Raw genomic sequence first — 25,965 nt, forward strand, 5'->3', positions numbered from 1 at the left:
TTTTTGGTCATATTTTAGGTCAACATTAAACACTGAAACTACCTACCTAAGCACTTCAACTGGAAAGCCTGAGTGTAAAGTGTTACCTGTTACATTGTCGTTGCAGGCTCTGGCCAGTCATGGGACAAAATTTTATGGCTGATGTGCGGGTGGTGGAGCCTGCACGTCAGCGCTTAAAATGTTGCGCAAGCGACCCGACATCAGCACGCGGCATTGCGATATTTAGGTGGGCGGGTACGCTATAAAGCGCGACACATACCTGCCATTAATTAAAGGCCTTGTTAAGGCCCTTAACTCGGCAATCGATGCCGATTTTGAGGAGCCCATGTGATCTTTGCCTTGGCGCACGGGCCTAACGGGCAGGCAGGTAAGTGATTTTTTAACTAGCCTCATCCACGGGCAGGATATGTGGGCTCAGAGGGGTTGTTAATGTTTTTTCTGAAGTTTTTAATGCAGAAAGTGTTTTAAACTTGCCTGTGTGATTGTTAGCAGTTCAGATCGATTTCCAATAGCTTTCTTTGTACTTTGAAGCTTCAGCTCAGCAGTCTGCAGACAGTAATCTTTATTGGGACTGCAGCTTTCCGGAGGCCTCCATTTAGCCTGGGTATGGGTTCTGACCTCTCCACTGGAGGCAGCTCCTCTGAGGAGGAAGGGAGGGATAGAATAAGGAGGAGGCCAGGAGTGGACAATCAGCCTCTAGGGGAGTCAGCTTTGGGTGGCCAGGTGCAGGCACAAGGGGTGCAGGGCCAAGAGGTTGCCCAAGGTGGAAGGGGCTGCAGAAGACGCCACTATCCTTATGCCAGGGTATACAGGCAGCGAAGCAGCTACCTTAATATGACTGAGGTGCAGTGCCGAAGGAGGCTCCGACTGTCAGGGGGACATTCAACTATATCTGTCAGATGATTGGCCCTGAGATCTCTGCTAACTGTGTGGGTGGACACCCCATGCCAGTGGCTCTAAAGGTCACAGTTGCCCTCCACTTCAATGCATCTGGCTCCTTCCAGGGGTCGGTGGGTGATATTTGTGGTGTCTCCCAATCAGCTGTCTACACTTGTGTCAACCAAGTTACAAACGTTCTGTTCAGGCATGCATTGACCTTCATCCACTTCCACTGTGACCAGGCAAGTCAGGCACAGCGAGCCAGAGGCTTCACGGCCATTGCTGGCTTCCCCCGCATCCAGGGTGCAATAGACTGCACACATGTGGCCATCAAGGCGCCAGCAGGTGAGCCCGGTACCTGCGTCAACAGGAAGGGCTTCCACTCCACGAACGTGCAGATAATGTGTGATCACAGGATGCGGGTTCTACAAGTCTGTGCAGTGTACCCAGGCAGCTCCCACGATGCCTACATGCTCAGACACTCCCAGGTGCCAGGGCTCTTCAGTGCTCCAGCCCGGCTGGATGGATGGCTGCTGGGCGACAAGGGCTATCCCCTCAGAAGGTGGCTCATGATGCCTCTCCGCCTTCCAAGAGCAGAAGCTGAGCAGCGGTACAATAGGACCCACGGCACCACAAGGGTTGTGGTGGAGAGAGCCATCAGTCTTCTCAAGATGCGCTTCCGTTGCCTGGACCGCTCAGGGGGCGCACTCCAGTACCCCCTAGTTCGCGTCTCTGTGATAGTGGTAGCATGCTGCGCTCTGCACAATCTTGCGCTGGAAAGGGGGGAATGCAGTTGACAATGAAGATCTTGACGCACTGGATGAGGCTGCACATGATGAATCCAGCAGTGGCTCAGAGGATGAGGAAGAACAGGGCGATGATGAGGGGCAGCACGCCGACCCGCTACTACACCAAGGAGGCAGGGACACCTGGGACACTTAAATCCAACAAACCTTCAGCTAGTTCCACACACATGGATCAACAGGACCAGCATTGCCTGGGGCTTCCACACATGGCACTTAGGTGCTACATCTTCCAACTCATCAGCTGCAACTAAGGGCTTAGTACAGAAACATCAATATCCACTCAAACACTCATGAGATGTGAAACATACAAACGCAGCACAAAGGAAACACCCTCAGCCATGGTCAGGAAAGTGGACTTTATTTCGTCCAAAATAAAACACAAACGTTGCTCAGACGTACATAACTATATATTCCCTAATCTAGGGCCAACACAAAATCACCAATGACAAACCTGTGGAGTGTCTAATGTGCCTTATGCTTACATTTTCGGGTGCTACGTCTAGGTGCCGCCCCATCGCTCGGAGTGGCTTGTGAGACAGCCTGCTGACTCTGCTGTCCTATTGGGCTCGATGACCTTGGTGAGCGTCCTCTGGCCCGTGGAGCCTGTGTTGGCCCCGCCTGGGAGGGAGTGGCCAGTTCCAGAATTGGCACCTCCCCAGTTGTTGCAGCCTCAACGGATGCAATGGTCACAGGCAGAGGGGCAGAGGAGCTGCTGCCCTCATCTGGAGTGCCCTGAGAGAAGCTCACAGTGACGACAGGCAGCTGCTGCATTGACGTGAGGTCACATTGGACCTCCCTGCTCACCGCAGATGGATGGGCACTGAGTGCGAACGCTTGGTGCCCAGAACATCTCCCACATTGCGAATGACCACCTGTGGCCATTAGTGCTGTGAGGGCTTGCAGGTCAGTTACCCAATCAGAAGATTCTCAATCTGACTGAAGCCCCTCTCCATGAGAGTCGCCAATCTCTCAATGGAGGAAGCCTGAAACTCTGTCCTGAGGTTCATGCCATCACTGACACTCTGCCTGGCCTCCTCCACCACAGAGACCAACTGAAGCACACCCTCATGCAACCCTGCCAGATGCTCCCGCGCACCCGGCCTCTTGTCCTGCAGCTGCTGCATGCTGAAATCTCCAGAGGCACTTCATCACTGCCTGACTCAGCAGGTGCCTGGTCCCCTGCAGTCCTCTGGCTGCTGGTGCCATCGGCACCTTCTGTCCGTGCCATCTCCTCCAGCGAATGTGAAATGCCCTCTCCATTGTGCCCCAGGACACTAGCCGACGTTATATTCCCCACCTAAGTGTTTGTTGCTGCGCTGGTGCCTGGCTCGCTGAAAGGATGTGACGCAAGTTGCAAGTCTTGGCCCTCAGGTGTGGAGGGGAGGCTCTGGACTTGTTCCTGGCAGCCATACTGTGGTGAAGCTGAAATTAACAACAAAGACAGTGCACCAGTTAGTGTTCAGTCAGTAATGCCATTCATCCTTTTCCCCCCCCCCAGCCTCATAAGTCACTCACCCTTCAAGAACCTAAGGAGATGAACTTGGTGGGGTGGAAAATAGTCAAGAGGAGGCCCAAACATTACACGTGCATACAGACAGGCTGGTCAGATGGCCTAAGGAATGCCACATGGAATGTTACGTGGATAAGTGCTCGGTTAAGCACTTGGGCAAGACAAGCAAGGTACGGGAATACATGAGTAATGGTAGGACCTTGGGAAGTCACAACGATTACAGGGACCTTGCTGGGCAGACCCGTTAAGGTAGCAGAACAGGAACATAAGGTGTTTAACAAGGTCGAAGCTAGACTTCCTTTATTAGCCGAGGAATAGAATGTAGGAAAAGGGAGGTCATGTTGCAAGTGCAGAAAACGCTATCGAGGCCACATCTACACTTCTGCGTTCAGTTGTGACCTGCGCTTCATGGGAGGGATGGCATTGGAATGGGGAGAGTGCAGAGGTTCCTGACCTGGATGCATGCTGGCCTGGGGAGTTGGAGTGATGAGGAAACATTGCATACACTCACGATATTTGCTGTGGAGCACAGGAGATTGACAGGTCACATTATTGACCTTCATACCGTTATGAGGGGCATAGAACAGGTGGACAGAAGGCAACATTTCCCCTTGGCGCAGGGATGACTAACGTGGTGGCATTTATTTAAGTTGAGTGCCATGGGGTTGACAGGTGAGGTGCTGAGGACCTTTTGGACAGAGTAATGTGGGGCACACTGGCTAGAAGGGTGGTGGAGGTACCAACCCTCCTAAGATGCAATATGTGTTTGGATGTGCGGCAGCCATGCCATGGCATGTTAGGCCATGGGGATAGTGGTCAGAAATGGGATAAGGCAACTTTGGAAGATGCTAGAGACGCTCATCCTCAAAGGGTCGAGGGACCTTTGTGTATGACCCACGTGTCTGACTGTATCAGTCTGTGAATGAGCAGTGTTGCTGCATTAACGATTGCAGCAAACATCAGTGCCTTGGATGGTGAGGAGACAGAGTGGATGGGACTGTGGGCCTCAAATGCCTGGCTGCGGCACCCCAGCTTCACCGACACCTGCTGACTTGGCCGCCTGCCTCCTCCCCAGCTCCATGGCCTGCTCCTCATAGGTGGTGAGGTGCTTCAGCACGGCGTGCCCACCACCAGTCTGCTGCCACTCCTGCATATTGCTCTCTGTTTTTGCCTGCAGAACAGAGAAGAGGATTTATTGGGGTTGATTGCTCATGTACTCTGTACGCGCAAGCTGTACCCCAACCAAAGTGGCCCCTCTGAGGCCTCCAACGGCTCCTGTCCACACTACTGGTGATCAGTCACCAGAAGGTAGTACAGCTGCTCCCAACCCCCTCCCCCAACAGACACCTTGGACACATTTGGTGTCCATCACTTTGAGTAACACACGGGTCTTAGCACTCATGGCAAGGAGGCGCAACTAGGTGTGGCCCCAAGGCCAGCAGATGGCCCTTGGCCACGACACCTTGAGACTCCCCATCCACCATCTCATCACCATCATTAAGACAGTGTTGGAGTTCTGAGTATGTGTCTAGCTGCCTCCCCTGCAGGTTGCCCCCAGTCTACTCAAATGCGACAAACACCAACATATGCTGCAGGGAGAACCCATCTTCTCCTCAGCCACTGAGGCTGATGTAAGCATGGTCACTATCTGTTTGCCCAACCAGTATGCGTCAAATGCCCAATGCAGTAACGACACTGAGACGTGGGGGGGCCTCAAAGGCTAAGGCTACCTGCTGGGTCAAATGGCCAAGGCTGACATGGTACTCACCCTTCCAGAGCGCAGCAAATCATTGAAGCGCTTATGACACTGCGTTCCGGTGCGCCACACAGCATCATGCGACCTTACAGCCTCATCACCTCCTGCCATGCCTGCCTGGTGATGTGGGGCGCCCTCCTCCTCCCATCCTCTGGAAACAAGACTTGGCTGGACATCTCTTGGAGGAGGACAGCAAGGCAGGCATCGGAGAACTGAGGGGCACAGTGGCCCCCCCTCCGATGGCCTACCCTGCAGCCTGCCCCCCCTCCTCCTCCTCTGCCCTCAACTCTTGTGCTGCCCGGTGACTGGCCATGGTGAACAGCCTAAAGGAGGCTGCCTGGCCGCTCTTTATACAGACTGCTGGTTCCCCGTTAGAACCGGCGGTCTGAACACGCCCGCCGCCGATTTAATTTTCCCGATGAACACGGGAGTCGCAACCCCGCTGGGTGGGTCTTAATTGGCCCGTCTGCGCAAATTGGCAGCGCGGCCCATTTCAGTGGCGGCAATCGGCTGCACGCCCACCGCCGAGTCGGTCAGAACCGCCCGCCCGTCAAGCGCAAAATTCAGCCCATGGTGTTGAACAGTGAGTATTTGTAACTCTCACCCAACTGTACTGTCTTCTTCTGTTTTTACAGAACTAAAGATACACATATCCTAGGCAGAAGCATAGCTACTTCCACAGACTTAGCTGACTGCAAAAGTTGGCTCCTTTGCACCCATATTTTCAGTGCAATGAACAAAATGGCATTTGAGCGGGAACTAGAATGTAAAGCAGGCAGATTGTGACGTCAGTCAGAATGCAACACTGATTTGTCTGGAGCGGTGCATTTGATCTCATCACTCCGGCTAACGCCTTCTCTTAACCTTGCACAGCTGAGCATGCATTCAACAGCAGGAAGGATCGCCCCACCTGTGCTATTTAAAGGGATCATCAACCCCTGCCAGGTAAGTTGGTGATTGATTTTTACCGATTGTTGTGGAGTTTGTTTGGTGGTTTACACTCTTTAATTAAAGTCAGTGGAGTCAACAGGGAGTGGGGTATTGCACGTGGTGAAGGCCTTAGTTCTGACTTCAAAGATTCTGCTTAGACCACTTACCCCCAGTAATTTATGCTGCAGTTACCGTTCTCCTTTGCCTGCCGCACATCAGAGAGATTGAGCAAAGGCAACACAGAGCAGGATAAACTGCTCTCAAGAGGAATGAGGAGGGGGATAGAAGGGGTCTCAACAGGAGACCTTATTCACCTAGGGTCTTCAGGGAGCAATTTTCTTAACTCAACCTCAGCAAGGAACAGTGTATTGTCCCTGTTTCACTAAGGAGGTGCTCACTGAAATCTGACACCTGTTGCAGGCAGACCTGCAGTCACAAAGCAGGGTGAGGATAGCGCTGCCAGTGGCTGTGGCCATGACCTTTTTTTGCGTTGTGATCTTTCCAGGTTGGAAGAAGGTCATCAGACTTCGGACTGCATCACCTCGGCTGGACTGACTGACTGGCTGGCTGACAGGGCAGGGCAGGGGTAAAAGGGTAGCACATGTGCCAGCCCCCTGGAGGGTGAGGATGCTCACAGATGAGTCAGGTGAGGACATTGATGGGACAGCATTCAGAAAAAGGCTGAAGCCCAAGCACACGCCAATGCTTAGTGCATTGGAAAGTCTGCCAGAAAGTCTGCAATCACTGCCAAGGAATATGGAGGAGTCTGGCACCAACTTGACAGATGGTTTTGGGCAGAATTTGGGCTTCATCCTTGCCAGCATGGAAGTAGCGGCCAACTCCTACTTGTGGACCCAATCACAATGCAGCTTCCAATGGCCAGTATCTCAAATTTCATTGTAGCACAAGCAGGAGCTGCCCAATACCATGGGATGTAGACATTGCTGGCTAGGCCAGCATTTATCGCCCATCCCCTAATTGCCCTTGAGAAGGTGGTGGTGAGCTGCCTTCTTGTAGGAACACACACAGTTGCTATTAGGAAGGGAGTTCCAGGATTTTGACCCAACAACAGTGAAGGAACGGTGATATAGCTCCAAATGAAGATGGTGTGTGGTTTGGAGGGGAAATTGCAGGTGGTGGCTTCCCAGGCAAAGGCTGCTGCCATCATGGTTTTGGATGCCAGAGCAATCTGCCTTTCAGCAGATCACTAGGATTGCTGAGGCGCTGCCCAGGGGGAGTGGCAGTGGCTCCAAGGAGAATGAACCTGCTGCCCTCTCTCAGGATGGATGCATTCGTCCTTCCACCACTGCCACGATAGTGCCCTTGCTGCTGTCTCTCATCCAGATTCTGCCTCTATGCTACCCTGTAAAGTGTACACAGTTCCAACATCCGTAAGATATATATCTAAATAATATTATGATTATGAAGTAAAAAAAGTGAGACTTGAAATCTGTATTAGGCAAGCAAAAGGACTGCTCCACTCTCAAAACCAACCGACATTGCAATACAAAAACAGAATTACCTGGAAAAACTCAGCAGGTCTGGCAGCATCGGCGGAGAAGAAAAGAGTTGACGTTTCGAGTCCTCATGACCCTTCGACAGAACTGATTCATTGCAATTCTCTATCTGTGCCATTAGGTGGCAAGCTTAGTTCATCAATGTTGAAATGTCTGCTACCAGTACAAGTCTACTCCACACGCCCATTGCCATGACCCCACCAAGCCTCAAATATAAACTGATTTTGCAGTTAGCACAACAGATTGTGAATTAGTCAATACTGATTAATTCAATGCCTTGTAAGGCTAATTCCTTTGTGTTTTCAATTTCTGAACTTACTGTAACTTGTAACTATAATTTCCTGGGGCTCTTTGAAAGTACAGGATGTTTACTTACATGTCATTCAGAGCTGAATACAAAAATGTTATTAAATAATTGTGAGTGCAATGAAACATGGGGAACAATATCAGTGGGAGTTATAGCAATATTAAATGCAACTACAGATCAGGAGGGCATTCATAAACTTGGATGAAACACTGGTGGTTTGACTTATACAAAATTAGAATGGTTCAATCTGTTAGATAATTATATGTGAGCTCAGACAATTCAGAGTTTAAAGCTATTGTAGAGGTAAAAGTTTACCCAACTACAATGAAAGCTCATCTAGGATTGTCAGTGATAATGGCCTGCTGGCAATTTATGCTTAATTTGGGTCTAGCTGTCTCTTAATGTTGAAAGGGCAATCATGCAAAAATGCAGTGAATTGCAATGATAGTCAGCTCTGAGAAAGGATCTGGTTATATCCAAGACATCAAACTGTGCTTTCCTTTTACAGAAGTTGACAGGCTTTGCACTCACTTGCAGATTTTTCTCTTTTGAATTTCAACTTCCAACATTTGCAATTTTTCTTTCAGTTTCTTTAGCAATTTTAGCCGTTTTGGTGTTAGCTTGATCTACAAGCAGGGCCAAATAATTCACAGCATGATAACACAATTGAGAAAGGCATGTGTGACATTACAATTTGCAGTTGCTCCCTGGTCCAACCAAAGGTCAATTAGTTCAGTATTCTGCAGTGTTTTGGTAGCACTGAACAGTGACGTGCTGATAACAGGACAGTTATTACCCAAAAGATGTATGGCAAGGTTGAGTGAAGCAAATTTCAACATGGCAAAATCCAAGTTTGGTATTACCATTACAATGCCTTAGCAGTATCATTGGGTAATTAATCAGAAAATTTATTAAAACAGATAAAATAAATTTATCTGGAGGGAACTTTAGGCTTTAAAAATCAAAGAGCACTGTCCAAATAATTAAGCAAATATTCCAATGGGTAATGACAGTAACATTACAATTGCACAAATTGATCACTGAGTTACATTCCCTCTTATCTGATTCAGTAATTCTGGTGAATCCAATTGCTTGTTTGCAATTTCTTGTTACACCTACAGTTAATTCATTATTCTCTATTCTTCAGCTATACAATTGTGGGAACATGAAAGAGTTCAACCAAAATCACATTATCTGCTTTATGCAGTTGTATCATATATGGTTCAATGAAATGCTTGAGGTTTAGATTAATTTGGTGAGAAGTCAGCAAGCAAATGTCCCAGGAATTCAATGCACCATCAACAAACAGAATAAAAGAGTCCTTGACGCATTTGGATTACATTTCATGGTTAAAGATGGACTGAACTACAGGTCAAATATCCTTTATCTGAAACCTCTGGGGCCAACTGCGTTTTGGTATTTGCATATTTTCGGTTTTCGGATGTGATATACCCTACTGAATTGGGTATAGTTAGGATGAATAAGTAGAGACTTGTGGAAACCTAGCTGGTAATGAGGAATTGGAGAAAAGGTTTTTTTTCACTCTGTGGTATGTTAAACAGTTTGTGAAGCCAGGGAAAGCAGCCTCTGGCAGACTGGACTTGGCACTTAGATAAAAGCAAAGAACTGCGGACGCTGGAAATCCAAAACAAAACAAAAACAAAAATATCTGGAAAAACTCAGCAGGTCTGGCAGCATCGGTAAAGAGGAGCACAGTTGACACCATTTCCGCCAACTCCAACACTGATGCCACCACCAAGGACATCTTCCCTTCACCCCCCTGGCGGCATTCCACAGGGATCGTTCCCTCCGTGACACCCTGGTGCACTTCTCCATCACCCCCTACCCCTCAACCCCCTCCCACGGCACCTCCCCATGCAACCGCAGAAGATGCAACACCTGCCTCTTCACTTCCTCTCTCCTCACTGTCCAAGGGCCCAAACACTCTTTTCAAGTGAAGCAGCATTTCACTTGCACTTCCCTCAACTTAGTCTACTGCATTCGCTGCTCCCAATGCGGTTTCCTCTACACTGGAAAGACCAAACGCAGACTGGGTGACCGCTTTGCAGAACACCTTCGGTCCGTCCGCAAGCATTACCCAAACCTCCCTGTCGCTTGCCATTTCAACACTCCACCCTGCTCCCATGCCCACATGTCCGTCCTTGGCTTGCTGCATTGTTCCAGTGAAGCTCAACGCAAACTGGAGGAACAACACATCATCTTCCGACTAGGCACTTTACAGCCTTCCGGACTGAATATTGAGTTCAACAATTTTAGATCATGAACTCTCTCCTCCATCCTCACCCCCTTTCCGTTTTTCCCCCTCCTTTTTGTTTTTTCCAATAATTTATATAGATTTTTCTTTTCCCACCTATTTCCATTATTTTTAAATGTATTTCCATTCATTGTTTTATCTCTACCTTTTAGCCTATTTCGATTCCTTCACCCCACCCCCACTAGGGCTATCTGTACCTTGCGTGTCCTGCTTTCTACCCTTAATTAGCACATTCCTTTGCTAATATCACCATCTTCAACACTTCTTTGTCCTTTTGTCTGTGACATCTTTTGGTTATCTCCACATATCACTGGCCCTCTACCTAGCTCTTCTTGTCCCAACCACCCCCCCCACTCTTAAACCAGCTTATATTTCACCCCTTTTCTATTTTTACTTAGTTCTGTTGAAGGGTCAAGAGGACTCGAAATGTTAACTGTGCTCCTCTTCACCGATGCTGCCAGACCTGCTGAGTTTTTCCAGGTATTTTTGTTTTTGTTTTGGACTTGGGACTTATACTTGTGCCCCCAAAGGCTTGCAGATTCCATTTGCATCAGGTATCATTATTTGCCCGAAGAGCAGCATTTTCTTGGTTGAATTTAGTTGCCATGATAGGGTTTGGGTCACAACAGCTGGGCACAAGGTAAGGCAAACAACTAGACGAGTCAGCAAGGTTCGTGTCAGCTCAGGTCACGGACACAAGCACAAAAACATTCAGTTTTTGGATGCGCGGATAAAGGATACTCAACCTGCATTCATCTCAAAGGCATACAGATGCCAGTACTGCTTGGTTGAGCAACATTTGAATGATGTGCATACTGTTGTCTTCCAATGTCAAACTGGCTGCTATCCAAACAAGACTTTCAACTGAGAGTTCTGTTCATTGAGTTTTAAAATTTTAAAAATCGATTACATTTTAGTGAAACAGCAAATCCTACAATGGAATGAGCTACTTCTCAAACAAAGGGACGCAATGGAGTTGGAGCTCGACAGAGGCCGGGGAAAAGCATTTGAAATCTGCTCAGAGGCTTCTTACACCCTTGCTTGGTTTAGTGAAGCCAGAAATCCCTGCAGTTGCATAATTGTGGGGGAAATCATGAACAAGGGGCTATCGTTTCAAAATTAGAGTTAGATCATTCAAAAGTGAAATCAGGAAGTATTTTTCCACAAAGGATAGTAGAAACCTGGACCTCTCCTCACCCAAAAGGCTACGAATGCCAGATCAATTGGAGTTTTCAAGACTGAGGTTGTTGGATTTTTATTAAGTGAGGGCATGGAACAAAGGTGGATAAAAGGTGAAGTAGAGATCAGCCATTATCTAACTGAATGGCAGAGTAGCCTCAATGGGCTGAATGGCCTATTCTTGCTCCTAATGATCCAGGCACAGAAACCAGGACTCAAAAAGAAATCAAATGAAGACTACCTTGGGTTTCTAGAGGTTTCTGGTTTCTTAGTTATCACAGATATAATGTTTACTCCTTGAACTAAACACTAAATGAAATGCTTACCAGATCTCTTCATTCGATTGCGCAGCATGCAATTTTTTGCCTTGAGCAGATTCCAGTTTCTCTCTCAACATTTGGCATAGACAGTATTTAGTATTTGAGTAATGGCTGTCATATCTAATTGCCTGGAGAATAAAAACAAGATTATCATTACACCAATCCTCCTCTAATAGATTACATGCTGCTTTACAAAACCTTATCCACTGTTTTGTAGCGTGGCTCAAATTCTATAAAATTATTAATAATGTTTATATAGATTATAGTTATATTAATTTTAAAGCATTTGAGTTCAAGGCAGTTTAGTTAAAATAATTGGACCAACTTTTCCCTCCTTTTATGGATCCTATTATTTTGGTGTCATTGCTGCTTTCTATGAGTCAACCTAATTTGTATGGTGGGCAGGGCTTGGATTAAAACTTGCACTCCTGTCCCAAGGATCTACAGACCATTGAGCCACTGGAAACACTTTTTTTTTAAGGATGGAATAAATTTCTATCCTTTCACCCTATTTCTGTTGGCCTCTATAAGTAACAGTCATATTAACAAAACTCAGAAGAGTATGAATGTTGGTAGAATGAATGGTGAATGGATGATGATTGGCCATTCAGTTATAAATATTTCAAATAGGGACAGGCTTACAAAATATAGCATTTTCTGCTTTAGATACTCATTTTAGGAAAACTTCTATTTGAGATATTTTTGACAAGAGGCACAGTCTGTCAACGGAAATTATGCTGAGCCTTTTGCATGTTTATCGTGGTTCAGTTATTCTGCAGAGTGCAGACACCTTTGACTGACAATGGGTTAACCTTTTGTGGACAGATGGGTGGTTTCATGCATGATGACTCTTTCCACCTTTGATCGATGGCTTCATGGCCACTTTTGTTTGTGTACAGTTTCAACAGAGCTATACAGACTGAGACAAAAAGAGTTGGATAATAAATTTATCAGAGAAAAGAAATTACCTTTAACCCTATTGTTCTTGGAAAATCTTAGCAAGAGTTCCCCTCACCCTGCTACTTGTTTATGGAATCACATGGCTTCCATGAGATCCACTGAATATCAAATTATTAACATTTGGAAATAATCCAAATGGGAAGCAGATAAATTGTGACAATATCTATTATGAGTACATGTTCTCCAGAATTTTCCTTATGCATTACTTCTTTCTACAGTTAGCATCAAGTATGTTAAATTGCCTGCAAGGCAGGGACAACTAAAAATACTCACGTATGTGAGATATTCCTTTAAAACAGTGTCTGCTGGTAACAGTCCTTCTTTTCTGAAGATGGAAGGATTCCACATGGCTGCGCGGGCCACCATTACTGAAGAAGCATCTGTTACCTGGCGAAATTCTTCAATGCCTGCATGTTCTTTGATAATCTCCTGAGATCCTCCACTGAGGTGGACAGTAAACTGAATGTAAGTCACAACTGCAGTGATATAGCGCATTAAATTCTAACTCACGCACAACATATAATGCAGCAAAACAAACCAAAAAGACCACTTGACCAATGCAACATTTTGGAACTGAGGCAACATGATGTTGATTTCCTGGACAAACCACCCATTCCTGACTGGAATATCCCTAGATATTTATTGTGCTCCATTTTAAATTATGTGTAATTCTTTGAATTGATTGAACTATATTTTCCAGCTACATAGAAGTATGAAGTTCTTGAAATTATGTAAACAATAATAGTACAATGAATTTAATCCTTGGTCTGTGTCAAGTTCTGCAGCACTTCATTGCAGCACCATAATTGGCTTTGTAACCTGGACTTGTAGATGGCAGGGTTGTGTGTTTCTATTTAATATTTGATCATTCCCCTGATGTAGAAGAAGGATAGTTACATGGACAGGATAGAGCAAGGTGATTGTTGCTTGTGAGCGGATATACCAAGTGCAAGTTGTTCCTTTCAGGACAGGAAATTTAGCATCAAAGAAATCTGTAAAAGCATAGCAAATGTATAACAAAGGAAGTAATACTTGTCTCAGCCATGTGAAATAGCATTCAGAGCTTTCAGCCTGCAATTTGAGAACCATTCATGAGATAATTTAGGTGAGAACTATTCGAATTGGATGCATTAGCAGCATATTCTTATGCAGTTGACAATAGAACTTCTGAAAATCCTTAGGTAGAAACATTTATATGTATGGTGACACATAATCAATGAGGACAATTCCTCCGCGATTAATTAAACATCAGCTCCACATTTCAGTGGTTAAAAACAATAAAACTGCGGATGCTGGAAAGCCAAAACAAAAACAGAATTACCTGGAAAAACTCAGCAGGTCTGGCAGCATCGGCGGAGAAGAAGAGTTGACGTTTCGAGTCCTCATGACCCTTCGACAGAACTTGAGTGAGTCCAAGAAAGGGGTGAAATACAAGCTGGTTTAAGGTGTTGGGGGGGGGGGGCAGTGGTTTGGGTGGGGGAAGAGAAGTGGAGGGGGTTGGTGTGGTTGTAGGGACAAACAAGTAGTGATAGAAGCAGATCATCAAAAGATGTCACAGACAACAGAACAAAAGAACACACAGGTGTTAAAGTTGGTGATATTATCTAAACAAATGTGCTAATTAAGAATGGATGGTAGAGCACTCAAGGTATAGCTCTAGTGGGGGTGGGGGGAGCATAAAAGATTTAAAAATATTTAAAAATAATGGAAATAGGTGGGAAAAGAAAAATCTATATAATTTATTGGAAAAAAACAAAAGGAAGGGGGGAAGAAACAGACAGGGGGTGGGGATGGTCCACTCCTCCATCACCCCCTACTCCTCAACCCCCTCCTATGGCACCTCCCCATGCCCACGGAAAAGATGTAACACCTGCCCCTTCATTTCCTCTCTCCTCACCGTCCAAGGGCCCAAACACTCCTTTCAAGTGAAGCAGCATTTCACTTGCATTTCCCCCAACTTAGTCTACTGCATTCGTTGCTCCCAATGTGGTCTCCTCTACATTGGAGAGACCAAACATAAACTGGGCGACCGCTTTGCAGAACACCTGCCGTCTGTCCGCAAGAATGACCCAAACCTCCCTGTCGCTTGCCATTTTAACACTCCACCCTGCTCTCTTGCCCACATGTCTGTCCTTGGCTTGCTGCATTGTTCCAGTGAAGCCCAACGCAAACTGGAGGAACAACACCTCATCTTCCGACTAGGCACTTTACAGCCTTCCGGACTGAATATTGAATTCAACAACTTTAGGACTTGAGCTCCCTCCTCCATCCCCACCCCCTTTCTGTTTCCCCCTTCCTTTTGTTTTTTCCAATAAATTATATAGATTTTTCTTTTCCCACCTATTTCCATTATTTTTAAATATTTTTAAATCTTTTATGCTCCCCCCACCCCCACTAGAGCTATACCTTGAGTGCCCTACTATCCATTCTTAATTAGCACATTCGTTTAGATAATATCACCAACTTTAACACCTATGTGTTCTTTTGTTCTGTTGTCTGTGACATCTTTTGATGATCTGCTTCTATCACTGCTTGTTTGTCCCTACAACCACACCAACCCCCTCCACTTCTCTCCCCCCACCCAAACCACCCCCCCCCAACACCTTAAACCAGCTTATATTTCACCCCTTTCTTGGATTCACTCAAGTTCTGTCGAAGGGTCATGAGGACTCGAAACGTCAACTCTTTTCTTCTCCGCCGATGCTGACAGACCTGCTGAGTTTTTCCAGGTAATTCTGTTTTTGTTCCACATTTCAGCGGTATGGGAAGAAAGGAGCTAAAAATAGATCCAGCCATGATATTATTTTACAGCTAGTCACTGAATAAGTTGAATGGCATGAAATGCTGGTGTCATGATCTGGCTGGGTGCCCTGCATTTTTGAAAATTATAGTGAAAGCAAATGTAATATACTGCAAAGATGAAGCAACTTCAGATTCCTGAGACTATACAACATATATTCTTTATAAGGCTACAGAGCATGAGAACCAGGAGAAGAATGGAAAGGACTTTCTTTAAAACCAAACACAAATCCCATTCTCCTTTCATTTCTCACAGTCCCCAAAGCACAGGCTGGAATATTTGACCATCAGATGAAATGAAAGATAAAATGCTTAAGCTCATTGAAGCTCTCTTTTTAAGAGGCTTGCTTCAAAAGAACAGAGGCTCTGGTTGTACGTTTCAATAGTGGTGCAATAAAATATATATTATCTAAAATTTACTTTTTCATAAAAGGGAGGGTTATTTAGTTATTCACATTATTTGAATACTTTCTCATTTTCCACTGGGTTTGTGTAACAATGCAAATAGAAAACAAATAACCATGAAAAAGTCCATGTTGAACTTTATTAACGTTGATATGAAGATACACTAATTGTCTTAAATCTTGCTACAACAGGGCAGCTCGAGGTGTGCCTCATGATTAAGAGTTTTTTCCTGCTCAAAGGTTTTTGGCCTTGGTAAGTTGCCTCCAGTGTTAACTGTTAACAGGACACCCAGGATTCTGCTGAATGACGGGAATACAGTCTACCTCCTTAAGGAATTAGATTTAAGGACCGAGAATGAAACAGGGAAGCAATGGGGAAGGAGGGTAAATTAGAGACAAATTAGATACAGAAAGATAAATAATGACAGGGAAAGAAAGATTGGTTTAAGAGCAAGAAAGAGTACCAAAAAGGAAAAGGCGTTAAGAAAATGAGATTGATTGGTATTATATTAGCAAATATAATGCCATTATATGGGTAGTTGCACTATTAAGTGCCAGCTCTAACTTTCAATGAGTTTAGAAACTACAATAATTCTTCTTGGTGCTATATAAAGCTGAGAATATGCAAAAACTAATTTTTAAAGAGGATGAAAGAAAATTCATTACCCAGGAGTTAAGCAAAGAGTCAAATAAAACTGCAGTACTTTTATCAGAGTGTGAAGGTAAAAAAAGTTTCTCCAATTAAACTTATTGACCATGATAATCGAAAAGGAGTCAATTCCAGACACTAAAACAATTAATATTTAATCATGTTAAGATACATGCAAAGCTGTCTTTAACTAGACTATTAAAATGGGAGATAGATGAGGTTTATTGACAAGCGTGCAAGCATGGACCTCCCAGCAACACACATTCCTGAAACCAGCCGAAGCTACAGGTTTTCCGAATCACCTTGTTTAGTTTGTCAATATTACTGTAGGCTACATAGTGGGTGGTGTTGTAGTGTAGAGGGGCAACTTCTGCACTATGATATCCAATTCACAAGGAGACGGGGTACAATCAAATTCTACATTTTATATAACATTTATTGTAAAAGTTTATTATTTAATTATAGAAATATATATTTATATAGAAAGATAGACAAGATTTCAGATTGCCATCTTTAGCTTTTTCTTGGCAATTGGAACTAGTCAACTTAGCCTTAAAGTAAAAACAGAATTAACTGGAAAAACTCAGCAGGTCTGGCAGCATCGGCGGAGAAGAAAAGAGTTGACGTTTCGAGTCCTCATGACCCTTCGACAGACAGACTAAGTGTTTTTGTTTCCATTTTACAATTACTAATGAATACTTAGTGAATTACAAAATAATTATGCTATTAATTTCCAATATATTTAATTGAGTTATGTGCCTGCCCAATTTACCTTTCTATTGGAGTGCAATGTAAATGGCTGGTTGTTCCATTACTGTCAGTGTCAGTGTTCTGTAAGTTAAAACTAGTCCTGTAGTGTCGACGGGTCTAACTTTGTACAACTGGACTGTTTTATTTTTACTTACTTCGCTATTACTGGGATAGACACAGCTTCAGAGATTGCTTTAATTACATCACAGTGCACAGGATGTTGCGGCCTTTCCTCTTTTCTCCTGTGGAAAAGACATACGAGGACATTGCACTGAGGTTACAGAAAAGAGCAAAGTGTTTTACACATATTCATTGTTATAGAGACCTGAAGCAATAGGAACCACTGTCCTAAATTCCTCTTCTGCAACTCCGGCTGTCACTTCTCTCCCACATTCCTCTAATTTGGTTTTCTGGTGCATTCCTGATTTTCGTTATTCCAACATTGGCGACATGCCTTCAGATGCCTAGGCCTGAAGCTCTGGAATTTCCTCTTTAAATCTATCTGCCTCCCCATGATTTTTTAAATGCTCCTTAAAAACTGCCTTTTGTTATCACCTGTCATAACGTCACCGATATGGCTCAGTGTCAAATTTTGCTTGGTGATGCTCTTGTGAAGTGTCTTGGGACTTTTTTTTAAAACATTAAAGGCACTAAATAAATACAAGCCGTTGTTGTTACTGAAGGTGCAGTGATGCAGGAAGGAGCATCATTACCTATTAAAGCCATCAGGGAACTAAAAATACATTGCAATCTGCTGGTGTGCAGACTATGAATCCTGCATATCATTTAAAACTGACCGAGTTGCTACTTTTATGTAACCAACTGAGGCATCGCAAGATACATTATTTGAATATCATCACCTTCAAGTTCCCTTCCGAGTCACAGACCATCCTGACTTAGCCATATATCACCATTCCTTCAGCGCCACTAGGCCACCAAACACCATCACCATAAAGGCTGCACAGGTGCAAGAAGACTCGCCTCTTTCTCAGGACAATGGGCGATGATCTATAAATATGGCCGTGCCAGCATTACCCATATCCTGGGAATAAATGAAAAAGAAATCTTCCACTGGAGCACAGAAGGCCAGGAGGTGGTTTGACAAAGGTGTTTAAAATTCTAAAGGGTTTGTGATTGGCTGAATAGGGAAAGACTGGTCAGGAGGTCATGAACATGACAACCAGACGTGAAAGCAGAGAGTTCAAGAGAAATTTCTTTACATAGCATTGCTGGAGGATGGAATGCTGTGCCGCAGAGAATGATAATAGGAGAGACAATTGCATTGATTAAGTGAAAAGTGTATAAACCTTCAAAGTAGAAGACAAGGGCATGGGGAGCAGGAAAGTGGGATTAGTTTAGATTGCTTCAGTAAAGAGCCAGCACTGACACCATGGGCCAAAGTGTAGGGGAAGCAAATCTGGTTCTGAATTCTGGTCTCACAATAGCAAAAAAAGGCTGATGTAAGTAATAATAATTCTCCCAATCTAGAAGTCTGAAAAGCACTGGGCCAGGATTTTTCCTACGGTGGACAGGCTGGACGGGAGCCAATTAAGGCCTGCCCAGTGTAATACGCGGCTGGTAGCGCACAGCACTACCTGTGTGGGTGGGGAGAGGGGCGGGAAGAGGGAGAGTCGGGGCCAGCACATGTGCACAAAAGAGTGCAGCGATCTCCCTGAGGCACGGAGTTGCCTTAGGGAAATTAAATGGACATTAAAAGGATTGAATAAATGATTCAAAAATGTATTTAAACATGTCCCCTCATGTGACTGTGTCCAATGAGTTGAGACATGTTTTTAAATGAATGAAGATTTATTTATTTATTTAATAAAAGGTTCAACAAACCTCATCCCACACCAGCTTCATTTATTTTCCATTTCCCAAATCTGGTTCCCTTATGGAACTGCAGTACGGCTAAAATGGCACTGAAGTGTGGGATATTGTTAATACATGCCGACTAGTAATCTGGCTCAAAGCTCCAGGATTTCAATCGAGGTGAGCTAAATGCAGGTACTGAAAATGAGGAGACAATAGTATAATCCATCTCCTTCACTTTCTTAGAGGAACCAGATAATGCTGTCTGTTTCACTCTCCTAAATGCTCCTGTAATTCAGGGTATACAAAGGAAACCAGCAACCAAATGAGAATATCTAGACATCACTTTTACCTCCCGTGCACTGCCACGGCTGCAACTCCTGTTCTTTCGATGCGTTTTACAAGGTTAATGGTGTCTTCCAGCTGTAATTAAAAGTATTAAAACAAATCATGAGGTCAAGAGGCGAGCATCAGTTTTATCTTCCAACTGTTAATTTGATGAGTAACACTTTAAACAATGAGTGTCACGATTTTTAAATGTCAGCCCAATGGAGAAAGAACTTCACACAACTTTTTGCTTACTTGGACCAAATAACTACTGCTGACTTTGCTTAGCGGGATTATGGAGGTGACCGAACTAATAGTGGGAGATGGTTGAAGAGAGCTTCTTTTGCATCATAGTGGTAGGCTCAGCTTCCTTGGACCATTCCTAAGCTGTTCCATGATGAGGACAATATTTACTGATTTAAAAGAAATGCTTTCAGTAATTTGTTAGAAAATGGGGTGGGAAAAGCTTGGGAGTAATGTCTGATTACAAGAGGATGATCCTTTGAATGCAGAGGCTGGTGGGGCGATAAGTGAGTTCAAGGGGGACCCCTATCATGTTTCTAGGAGGGAGAGGAAGGTGTGAGGGTGGATGCATGGGAGATGGGCCGGTCACGGTTGAGGGCCCTGTCAACCACCGAGGGTGGAAAGCCTCGGTTAAGGAAGAAGGAAGACATGTCAGAGGAACTGTTTTTGAAAGTGGCATCATCAGAACAGATGCGATGGAGGCGAAGGAACTGAGAGAATGGGATGGAGTCCTTACAGGAAGCGGGGTGTGAGAAGCTGTAGTCGAGGTAGCTGTGGTAGTTGGTGGGCTTGTAATGGATATTGGTGGACAGTCTATCACCAAAAATTGAGACAGAGAGGTCATGGAAGGGAAGGGAAGTGTCAGAGATGGACCATGTGAAAATGATGGAGGGGTGGAAATTGGAAGCAAAATTAATAAATTTTTCCAGGTCCAGACGAGAGCATGAAGCAGCACCAAAGTAATCATCAACTTACTGGAGAAAAAGTTGTGGGAGGGGGCCGGAGTAGGACTGGAACAAGGAATGTTCCACATACCCCATAAAGAGACAGGCATAGTTGGGGCCCGTGCAGGTACCCATAGCCACACCTTTTATTTGGAGGAAGTGAGAGGAGTTTAAGGAGAAATTGTTCAGGTGAGAACAAGTTCAGCCAGATGGAGGAGAGTAGTGGTGGATGGGGATTGTTCGGGCCTCTGTTCGAGGAAGAAGTGGAAAGCCCTCAGACCATCCCGGTGGAGGATGGAAGTGTAGAGGGATTGGACGTCCACCTTCAACACCTCTTTGTCCTTTTGTCTGTGACACATTTTGGTTATCTCCACCTATCACTGGCCCTTTATCCAGCTCTATTTGTCCCACCCTCCCTTACACCAGCTTATATTTCACCTCTCTTCTATTTTTACTTAGATCTGTTGAAGGGTCATTCGGACTCGAAAGGTTAACTATGCTCCTCTTCGCAGATGCTGTCAGACCTGCTGAGTTTTTCCAGGTATTTTTGTTTTTGTTTTGGATTTCCAGCATCCGCAGCTTTTTGCTTTTATCTTAATGAAGTTGATCATACTGGTATCTTGGAAATAGTATTCCTTCATGGTTATAATACCACAGAGAAAAGTGTAGACAATTCAAAGCTCACAAAACCCAGGGGGCATATCCAAAAGCAGTTTCTGGATTTTGAACAAAAATAATATTCAGAGCAGATGTGGGAGTTTCTCAAAATAATTAATTACTTGTAACAATCTGCACTTATAGGAACTTCGAAGTTTAAATTGTCCCATGGTGCTTCGCAATGGAAAATAGTTGCATGAAGAAAGCGATTAAAGAGGGCAATCAAAACTTGGTTGAAAAGATAGGTTCAAAAAAAGTTTTACGATGGAAAACCTTAGCAGCTTTCAGCACAGGAGGTCATGTCTGAGCCAGGTCCTTGCTTGGACAATCCAAAAATAATCGCAATCTCCACACTCCTCGCACAGCCCTGTATCTTCCCCTGATAATATTTATCTAAATTTTATCTGTCTGAACAACTCAGTATCACCTGTGGCAACATATTCTATGCTCTAACAAGCCTCTACGAGAAGAGATTCTCCTAGCCCCTCTCCTCACTCACTTGATGAAAATTTTAAACTTGATGATAATTGTCCCTGTCTCTCCACAAAAAGCAAATGGACATCCCTTAGTCAGTCTATCAAACTCTTTAAACTTTGAAAGGCCTCATTAAATCTCTTGTTGACATTACCTGTTCCAGCAGAAATAGTTCCAGCATCTCAAGTTTCTCCTCACAACTGTAGTTTCCTATGTCGGTGAATCTATGCTGGATGTTCTCTATGACTTTAACATCCTTTCAATTCTGGGGCGTCCAAAACAACACATAGCTCTACAATTGTGGCCGAAAGACTGCTTTGTACAAATTCATTAATTCTTTATGCCCCTACTTGTCAAATCCAAACTGCTGTTAATCTATTGTAATCTACATGCAATTTCAGGGTGTTCATCCACTCCCTTTAGTGCTTCAAATGAAATGTATTCTCACAAGCCTTGGTTTTTCTTCCACTATTTATCACTTCACATTTATTTACATTAAGCTGTATCCATCATCTGTCTGCCCATCCTACTTCCCTATGTTTTCCTGTAGTTTTTTTTATACAACAATGTTCCTCACTCTCCGCCAAACCTCCTACTTTTGTGATGCCAACAAATATCAAGAAATAGAAATACAAAGGACTTAGTAAAAGTTTTTTCAGGCTGCAGGGTTGAGGAAGCCGAAGATGGTGGGTCAAACAGAAGGCAGGATGCACGAAGGGCCAGAGTTAGAGGATCAAAGTTTGCAGGATGGGATACAGAACTGGAAGAGATTACAAGAGACAGGGTGAGGACAGAGAGAGATTTGAAGGCAAGGAAAAGTGGTGTGATTTTAAATTCAATGCACTGGCAAGTTTAGGTAGGTTAGCATTGTGGATGGGCAATCAGGACTCATTGTGGTACAAGGTACAGAGCACGAGTGTTAGACGTTGGGAGTTTACACAGGATGCAGGATGGCAAGTAAGGCACAGGAAAAAAATCAAGTCTAGAGGCTCACAAAAGATTTAGATCTACACTGCATTCATCAGGGAAATAGAAAAAGCAGAGGACTGCATAAGTTGCCAGTTCGAATCCACCATGATTGCCCCTCAAGAATTCTCCAGAACTTCTTTCCATTATTCTGCTGCTCTCCACTCACTCTCAGGACATACCAGATCTTACAAAACTAGTTGATTCAGGATGCAAGAATTTCACAAGATCAGCCTGTCAGTCACTGGACCGAAGGGAAGTAATTAGATGACTGAACAATATCTAACTATCAGGAAGAAAATAGGATTGTCCAGTTAATAACTATAGGGAATAGCAAAGTCATCGTCATGCCACCCACCCCAATTCCTATCTGACCCAACAAACTCTGTTCCCAAGCCACTGACTCTATCCCCCCCCCAGCAACTATCTGAGGCTGAACCAGACTATTTGCAATCTTGCTGCTGTTTTTGATCACAAGATGAGCTTCTAACCTCATATCCACTTCATTATCAAGACTCCCTCCATCTGTAACATCACACAACTCCGCTGATGCCTCAGCTCATCTGTTACTGAAACCCTTATCCAGGCCTTTTTTTACAATCTACACCTGAGGTCATTGGCACCATCAATGCTCGCCTGGCCGACCTCCCATCTCCCACCCTCCATAAACTCGAGCTCATTCACTATTCTGCTGCCCATGTCTTAACTCGAAGCACGGCTTTTCAACCATCACTACTGGGCTCACTGATCTACAGTGGCCCTGGCATCATCCGAGTTTTAAAATTCTCATCCTTGTTTTCAAATCCCTCCATGGACTCACCTCTCCCTATCACTGTAACCTACTCCAGCTCTACAATCCTCTGAAATCTCTACATTCCTCCAGTTCTGGCCTTTTGAGCATTCCCAATCTTAATTGCTCTGCTATTGATGGCTATGCCTTTAGATACCTAGGCCTTGAGCTCTGCTATTTCATCCCTACACCTCTCAGCCTTTCTTCCTCTCTCTCCTCATTTAAGATGCCCCTTAAAACTTACTTCTTTGACCAACTTTTAGGGACCTGTCTTAATCTCTCCTTATGTGCGTCAGTGCTCAATTGTGCTTTATAATGCTTCTGTGAAGTGCCTTGGGATATTTTACTGCATAAAGGGCACTATTTAAATGTAAGTTGTTATTGTTAAAACAAAAGAAAAGCTGCCAAGTGGAACTGATGTTTGAAATTGTTGCTCCACACTGCACCTAACAATTTATCGGCGGTCTCACCTTCATATGCTGTTTAATAGTTTATATTATTAAAATATAATGCATAAAATCAGCTGTGGCTGTTATTCCTGATTATAAACACAGAACTAAGCTTCATTTGGATATACTTGGCATTAAGAGATCACTGCACCTCAAAGCATTTGCGGCGTTTCTGAGAGATACGAGGCTCGACTTGAACAGATGGCTTTAGTTTTTTGCATTCTCGGGATGTAGGCGTGAGCAGCAAAATCAACATCTATTCCCCATTTGTTATTACATTTGAGAAGCTGGTGGTTGGCCATCTTCCTGAAGCACTGCAGTAAGTGTGGCACGTTTCCTTGCCAAAAGGACATTAGTGAACCAGTTGGACTTTCGGAACACTCTAACAACTTCATGATCATTCTATTGATTCCAGCTTTTTATTTCCAAATGTAAAAGAAAAATTTAATTGTTTAGTAGGATTTGAATTCACGTTACCGTTCTCTGGATTGTTACTCAGGGGCTCTGGGTTACCAGACCAGTAATGACCACATTACTGTACTTTTTCTATTAATAGCAAAAGCAATAAAGACAGATTATGAATTTGAAAGTTATTATAGGCTTTTAGGAAGAAGAAGAAAAAACACCTAGATGCTTACTGATGGTAAAATTCGAATTTTGCAGGTCACTGGCTTTGAAATTCCTTTGACCAGGGTGGAAAGGATCTGAAATGGTAGGACAAAAAACAAGCAAAATTAGTTGAATATGATTATGAAAAGAAGTTACATCAAATCTTGATCTGCTCTAGACTCTGTGGAGACTAAATTGAATAGCCCCTGACAATGGGTGAGAATAGCCATGCACAATAGACCCGTTCACATTGACTGAAATACAGGCAGTACTCAGGCTGTGTGCTACCTGCTGATTACTGTGATTGCTGAATGCATCCAGGACTAACCACTGCTGTACACTGACTGCATCAGCAATGGGACCAAAATCATAACTTTCTAGCACCCAATGAAAGTTAGCTTCCACTGCCAAAAGTTAAAGCGCATTGCTTAAAGGAGAGGTGTATTGTGGCTGGAACAGGTGCTGGCAGTGGATTTGATCTGGAAACAATGAAGAGTGGTACAGCATGGGAGAGCGTGCGAGCTCCAAGGCTTTCAATGCTACACTGGAGATATTGGTGGAGCAGGTGGACAGGTGCCTATCCGGTATCCGCAACAGGCCCTCCACACACATGGCCAAAAGATGGTGGGAACAGATTGCTGTGGAGATCAATGCCGAGGTCTACCCACGAGGACCTGGATGTAGTGCAACAGGGAGTTCAGTGACGTCACATGAGTGGTCAAGGTCAGTGAATGCATCTTCAAAATGTCATATTCCAGCAACTGCATCACTGGCCTCTGAACTCCTTAACTCACTTCTCCCCCCAATCATTCACACACAATCTTTTTTATTCATTCATGGGATGTGGGTATCATAGCAAGGCCAGCATTTATTTCCCACCTCTAATTGCTCCTGGGAAGGCGGTGGTGAGCCGCCTTTTTCTACACAACTGAGTGTCTTGCTAGGCAATTTCAGACAGCACTTAGGAGTCAACCACATTGCTTTGGGTTTGGAGTCACATGTAGGCCTGGCCGGGTAAGGATGACAGATTTCCTTCCCTCAAGGACATTAGTGAATCAGATGAGCTTTGCTGACAATCCAGTCATTTCAGTAACTATTACTGATCATAGTATTTCATCTCAAATTTATTTAATTATTTGAAACTACATTCACACATTCATAGATTCTGTGGAAGGGTCATGAGCACTCGAAACGTCAACTCTTTTCTTCGCCGATGCTGCCAGACCTGCTGATTTTTTTCCAGGTAATTCTGCTTTTGTTTTGGATTTCCAGCTTCCGCAGTTTTTTGTTTTTATCTCTGTGTTTGATTGCCACTCCTCTTCAAGAAATGCCTACCTTGAAGAAGTATTGCTCCTCTCTCCGACAAGATTTCCGTATCTCTCTTTTGCCTCGTTCACCTTCATTGCTTTCCATTTCTCTCCTGGTGTTTCACAAGATGTTTACTAAAACCCGCTTTCAAAGCCATATCTCCGTTCTCAGTGACTGTCTCTGTCTCTGACTTACCCCACGTGGATTTCAACTGAAATTCCATCCCTCAGGTTTCGAACCCACCCAGGATTACAGGTATCTCCGGGACATAAAACGTTTCTCGGACTGCTGTTCCCGTCGCATTCTGCGATCCACACTCGGTGCCATGCGCCGCCATATGAACACACTCAACCTCTCCCTCCAGCAGCACCGCCGTACCCTTTTTCAAAGCTGCGCATGCCCCCAGTTTCATTTTATTCTTCGTCTCATCCAATGCCTCAACAAGAAACTTTTTCTCTTTCTCTCAAGTGCTAAGGAACGCAAGCTCCAACAACTCGTCAACACTAACATCCATCTAGGACCCTCCACCCCTGCCTGTCCCTCCGTCCCCACCCCATCTTCCAA

General features: G+C 44.3%; 1 protein-coding gene across 3 annotated transcripts in view; it reads right to left on the bottom strand.

Annotated features, from left to right (window-relative positions):
* The window catches only part of dus2 (dihydrouridine synthase 2), a 115,506-nt gene that overhangs the window by 25,412 nt on the left and 64,129 nt on the right, over positions 1 to 25,965 (bottom strand). For all 3 annotated transcript variants that reach the window (XR_005943557.1, XM_041191904.1, XM_041191903.1), the window contains exons 8-12: positions 24,123 to 24,188; positions 19,206 to 19,276; positions 17,197 to 17,283; positions 12,713 to 12,881; positions 11,486 to 11,607 (exon numbers count right to left, since the gene is read on the bottom strand). Coding sequence is in view for 2 of the 3 variants with exons in the window: in XM_041191904.1 (XP_041047838.1) it covers positions 11,486 to 11,607; positions 12,713 to 12,881; positions 17,197 to 17,283; positions 19,206 to 19,276; positions 24,123 to 24,188 (515 nt within the window). In the remaining variant the exon portion in view is untranslated. The remainder of the gene's footprint in view (positions 1 to 11,485; positions 11,608 to 12,712; positions 12,882 to 17,196; positions 17,284 to 19,205; positions 19,277 to 24,122; positions 24,189 to 25,965) is intronic.

This window comes from Carcharodon carcharias, chromosome 7 (assembly GCF_017639515.1).
Source record: "Carcharodon carcharias isolate sCarCar2 chromosome 7, sCarCar2.pri, whole genome shotgun sequence".
NCBI lineage: Eukaryota > Metazoa > Chordata > Chondrichthyes > Lamniformes > Lamnidae > Carcharodon > Carcharodon carcharias.